At 30.9% G+C, this 5,718-nt stretch overlaps 1 protein-coding gene across 1 annotated transcript in view; it reads left to right on the top strand.

Moving 5' to 3' along the window:
• The window catches only part of LOC107636995 (alcohol dehydrogenase class-3-like), a 4,135-nt gene extending 692 nt beyond the window's left edge, over positions 1 to 3,443 (top strand). Inside the window, exons 2-7 of the mRNA XM_016340455.2 lie at positions 3 to 220; positions 1,879 to 1,961; positions 2,044 to 2,119; positions 2,263 to 2,420; positions 2,514 to 2,565; positions 3,128 to 3,443. Of these exons, the coding sequence (XP_016195941.1) occupies positions 3 to 220; positions 1,879 to 1,961; positions 2,044 to 2,119; positions 2,263 to 2,420; positions 2,514 to 2,565; positions 3,128 to 3,177 (637 nt within the window). The 3' untranslated portion in view covers positions 3,178 to 3,443. The remainder of the gene's footprint in view (positions 1 to 2; positions 221 to 1,878; positions 1,962 to 2,043; positions 2,120 to 2,262; positions 2,421 to 2,513; positions 2,566 to 3,127) is intronic.

The raw sequence follows: 5,718 nt of genomic DNA, 5'->3' as shown, positions 1-5,718 counted from the left end.
AGACCCTGGAGACCCTGGCCCAACCGTCATCCGCACCTTCCTCTACACCAACGTCTCCCTCCTCCTCGCCAACGAACGGCCATCTCCACCGCCGAAGGTCTCCGTCCGACGAAGGTCTCTTCGAGCTATCCTCGGTCGTCGTCTCCCTCTTCTCGCTCTCTGTTCGAGCCCACTTCCCGTCCTCCGTCGCGGTCTCTTCCCATTGGATGCGTTTGTTACAGTAAAGTTTATTTATTTATTTATTTTATTTTGATTCTTATTGAGTTCTCTGTTTTAGATATCAGTTCTCTGTTTTATTTTGATTCTTATTAAAGTAGGTGCTCAGTGCTCAGTTTTTAAATAATAGACATACTACATAAAATCGCGACAGATTGTGTGGATTTTGATTGTAAATTATTCATGAAAATTAGAAAGAATAGAATACCAATTACATTTGGTGGAATTTGCTTGTTATTAAATTATGCATCACATGCTTGAAGAAAATTACGTATGCTTACTTGTCTATATAGCTGTAAGTCAAAATAGATCATTTTTATAAGCCAATTAGTGTCAAAAATATTGAATTAGATTTGGTCTACATGCACTTTTCGTTACTTTCATTGTCATTTTTTGAATGAGTATTTTAACACGGCACTCGTTAAAAAACAGAAAAGGCATCTTTTTAAATGCTTAATGTTTTCGATAATGCATGTGATAGTTTACTTTTTCGTACTTCCGTAATAAGTTTTTACGAGATTCATTACAAATTACTTATTCTTGTTAAGATGTGAACATTATATTGTTGTTGCATGCATAATTATTGTGCAGATTATTGCATTAAGTGCTTCAGCAAATAAGCTGTTAAAAATACAAGACAGTACTGAGGAATACGCTGCCCTTATAATGGAGGAGTTGGATCCGGAAAACTTTGGATACATTGAGGTTTATATTTTATTTTCTATCTCCAAAATTCAAAACAAAATAAACTGATTGGCCATTTATATACAAAAATGGGGCTAAGTCCTAAGAATGTGTGGCATAATGCATTCAGCTATATAACTTAGAAATGCTTCTTCTAGAAGCACCATGTTCATGCTCTTGTTAGCATTTTGAGTTGCATGTATTTTTGTTGTTCAATGTGTGTTGACTTCTGTAATTTTTTTCCAAAATGGTTAACCTTTAACCGTTTAATTTATTTGTTTTCAAATTTGGTTCTTCCTCTGTTTCATATATATTGAACGCTTAGACCAACTTCTTCATGATAGGTGTTACTGCTGTAATTTTATTTTATTTTCTCTCTTACATGATTTCATATTGCAAATCTTTGACTAATAATAATGTTTAATTTCATCCAAGTCATTCAGCACATGTTACCTCTCATATGGGAATTTGAATCCAAATTTTGTAAAGGAAGAAAAATTTTAATTTTTACTTGGTGATTAGATCTACCTAGTGAGGTTAATAATAATAGGAAGAAAAATTCAAAGTCAGCTTGAATAATTCAGAGTTTTGAGTTTGATGTAATGATGTCTAATTGATTTTTGCATATTCTGGTCCATGTAGCCTATAATAGAACAAGGCATAGTTTTTGTTGATCTCTCATGGATTCATCATTATCACTTGCCATTGTTTAAATTCGATAAGAAAGTAGCCTAATAGCACTCTTAAGCTTCTTAACATGATAGTTTATCAATTAATATAATTATCCCCCCCCCCCTCTCCCTCTTCTAAAGAGTAATGTTTGTTGTTGGATATTCATTTTCTTTTTCCTTTCTTTCTTCCCTTTGTTCTGGTTTTAGTGCTATATTTGAAAGACTACACTTGAGTCACGCCTTCCTTCCTGTGCCTTGTTCTTTTATTATTTTGCATTTAAGAAAACTGTTATTTTTAACTTTTTAGGGCTTGAAGCTGTATGGAACACTGCAAAAGTTGAATCAGGGTCAATTGTTGCTGTTTTTGGCCTTGGAACTGTTGGTCTTGCTGTAAGTTTCTTTCCTGTAGTAGTAAATGTATTTTTTGCTTGGTCTCGAACTACCATTGCAATTGATTATTTTATACTTACAGGTTGCAGAGGGTGCAAAAAGTGCTGGTGCATCTCGTATTATTGGCATTGATATTGACGGCAAGAAATTTGATACAGGTAAATGTCTGAAACATATGCCCTTGATGTTGTGAAGTGATATGCTCCAAGGTTTCTTATTTCTAAGCAAGAGTGTTGTCTTATTGTGTGCAACTTTAAATACATGTTCTTCTGTTTACTTCTCTTGCTATTTTATCTTGCAGCGAAGAACTTTGGAGTCACCGAGTTTATTAATCCTAAAGAACATGATAAACCAATTCAGCAGGTCATAGTTGATCTTACGGATGGCGGAGTTGATTATAGTTTTGAGTGCATTGGGAATGTCTCCGTCATGAGAGCTGCTCTGGAATGCTGCCACAAGGTGAACACTGCCGCAGCAGTGCCACATTGACTCAATTGTTCAAATATTACTCTAGATGGACATAACCATGAAAATATATGTTTTGCTGAATAGGAATTTGCTCTGCATTCAACAGTATACACCATACACACCTTTTTCTCCTCAGGTAAATCCAAACACCTTTTTTAGTTTTTATTCATTATTTACATATCAAGTCAAAGTTAAGACGAATCCAGGATGACCTTTAAGAATTTGGGACTTCCCATATGTTTAACATTATTCAAAATTGAGGCTTATTATACGATCTTTGATTTTTTATGAGAGGCAAACTCAAAACTGTCTAAAGAGATCTTGATTCACGCTGATGCATAAAGATATGAACCACTTATTCGAAATCTAGACTGCACATTATACACAGTTAAGACAAAGTAGTTAGAGCCCTACACTTTTGGAACATGTAATTCAATTTTATAAGCAGCACCTTTTTTCCACTTCAATTTTATTTGGTGAACTGAAACGTGCTGGCCTTTTTATTTTCTCCCCAACCAATATACTGATATTGAATCAAAGTTAAGAAGAATTGAGGATGACCCTGAAGGATCTGGGACTTCCCATTCGCATAGTATTATTCAAGGAATTGATCAAATTTTTGCTAATTTTTTTACTGTATGTTCAATTTAATTTTTCTTATTTATTTTTTGTTGCTGATAGTTTGAATTCTTGTCTAGGTTTGTTGTTTCCAGTGTTGCTAAATGCTAAGGGATTACTTGATTATTAAAAGTTATTGTTATCAAAGCTGAGGATCAAAAGGAACCAATATGTCAAGGCAAAGGATAAATTGACATCACAACTCTAAAGTTAGTTTAGAGTTAGTTACAACTAATCTTGGCTAATCTTTAGCTCCTAGAAGTACTTAGTGTTAGTATATATATCATTGTTTAGAATTGAGATCGAGACAAGTGTATTCACTCAAGTATATTAATTTGTGTTGTTTGAACTAAAAATATATCTAGCTTATAATATAAATTTTATAATTTAGATGTCTTGAATTTTTTCCTTTTAGACTTATTTTGTGATTATCATAATTTTGGGATGTGATTATGTTTTAAAAAAAAATTTAGAAACCAGAGTAAGTTATGGTCACGCTTTTAGAATAGCGTGACTATAGATAAGTTATTGTCACGCTAAAATCGTGACCATAGAGTAAGCTATGGTCACGGTTTTAAAATAGAGTGACTATAGATAAACTATGTTCACGTTAAAAACCGTGACCTTGATAAGATTATGGTCACGGTTTTTCAAAAGGGTGACCGTAGAGTGAGTTATGGTCATGGTTTTAAAATAGGGTGATTATAGATAAGTTATGGTCACGCTACAACCATGATCATAGATCAACCTATGGTCACGGTTTTACAAAAGGGTGACTATAGAGTAAGTTATGGTCACAGTTTAAAACAAGGGTGACCATAGAGTAGGCTATGGTCACAATTTTAAAATAGGGTGATCATAGATAAATTATGGTCACGCTAAAACTGTGACCATAGATTAAGCTATGGTCACGGTTTTAAAATAGGGTGGCTATAGATAAGCTATGGTCACGTTAAGATCGTGACCATAAATTAGGCTATGGTCACGGTAAAAAAATATGGCCTAAAATGTCAGAATTTAAACACTGCAATTGTGATTATAGAAACCGTGATTATAGATAAAAAAAATCGTGACCATAGATCTATAGCCACGCTAGCATAAGCCACGGTAAAAAAATTGTAATCATAGGATCTATTCATTTGGGTGTGGGGGCAAGCGCCCCACTACAATTTGAAATTTTATTGAGTAGTATATAATAATAATATTTATTTGCCCCCACTAAATTATTAAATTTGACTCCACAATAAGTTTTTATTAAACTTTCGACATTTAATAGTCAATTTGAGTACTTCATATTAGATGTCCATTATAATGATGAATTTTTAAATTTAAATAAGATTGTTGTTCTTTCTTAGAAATCGACTTGAAAGAATATTATCTATTCATTTGTGTTTCTTTTGAAATTAGCTTTAGTTTTTTATAATTACACTAATTGAATGAACATTTTCAACAATGAATATCATCAAGAGCTAATTGTATGAAAGTTGAATTTTAAATGATTGTTCAACAACATATACAAAAAAAAAGACATTTTGATTATATTGTCAAAGTTTCAAAATATGAAATATAAAAAATTAAATTTTAAATTATATGTTATTATTTAAATTACCATTTTAGTATTTTAATTTGTAATTAGATATTTTGAAACCTAATCATATTTTACGATAACAAAATATAATTATAACAACAATTATACTACGTATACATAAAATAATTATTTGTACAAAATAAATCTTAAAATACAAATTTTGAAATACAAAATATATATTAAAAATAAATTAAATAATATATGTATTTATACATAAATCTATAGTAGATAATTTGATACCTAATTTTTTATGTAAACTTAATATTTTTATTATAAAAATTATTATCATGTTATATATATTTTACCCCACTATCAAAATTTTCTGGATCCGTTATTGAGTATAGTTGTACTAGGATTGCAATACTCCAAGTAGAGATATTCAATTTAGACATGTAACAATCAAATCCAAACCAATACAAATGCTATGAAATTGAAAGGTGAAAAAGAACAAACGAATTGAAGATTTAGGGTTTATGGTATTTCTTCTGTGTGAATTGATGTAAACTTCTATTTTGTTGTTTTGTAAGTACTGCATGCTGTCTATCTTTTCTTGTAGAGGTTGAGAATATTTACCAAGTATTAAAAAAAATACAAGAGACTCCAAACAACATAAAGAATTAAGTATGTCAATGATAATGAATTTGTAAAAAGAAAAAAAAAAGAAAAAGATGGATTCAATTTTAAAATTAAATTGAGTATGTGTCTTTGTGGTCACAAATAATAATTATAAAATTTTATTAATTAAATCTTATAAACAATTTATAGTAACTCTAACCTCTTAAAAAGAGTAATAACTCAAATCAGAATTTGGATCGTACACTTTAGTTTCCAAAGATTTAAAATACATAAATCAATCTTCTAACGTTAGATGTCGTTTGTAACATCTTACCACACAGAGCTTTATGCTTAAGTCGTAAAACAGAGGTGGTGTGGTATTACGACATCTAAAATAAAATAGATATACGTATAATAATTGAAAGGAAATAATATACTAGAAGCCTTGAAGAAATAACTAAAGCAAAATTGCAAAATTAAAAGCGCAACGCTAAGGATATAAGGTTACTTACGTATGAAGAAAACTAA

Source organism: Arachis ipaensis, chromosome B04, assembly GCF_000816755.2.
Source record: "Arachis ipaensis cultivar K30076 chromosome B04, Araip1.1, whole genome shotgun sequence".
NCBI classification, from domain to species: domain Eukaryota; kingdom Viridiplantae; phylum Streptophyta; class Magnoliopsida; order Fabales; family Fabaceae; genus Arachis; species Arachis ipaensis.
The sequence above is the reverse complement of the archived record's forward strand: the minus strand, read 5'-3'. Positions and strand labels throughout refer to the sequence as shown.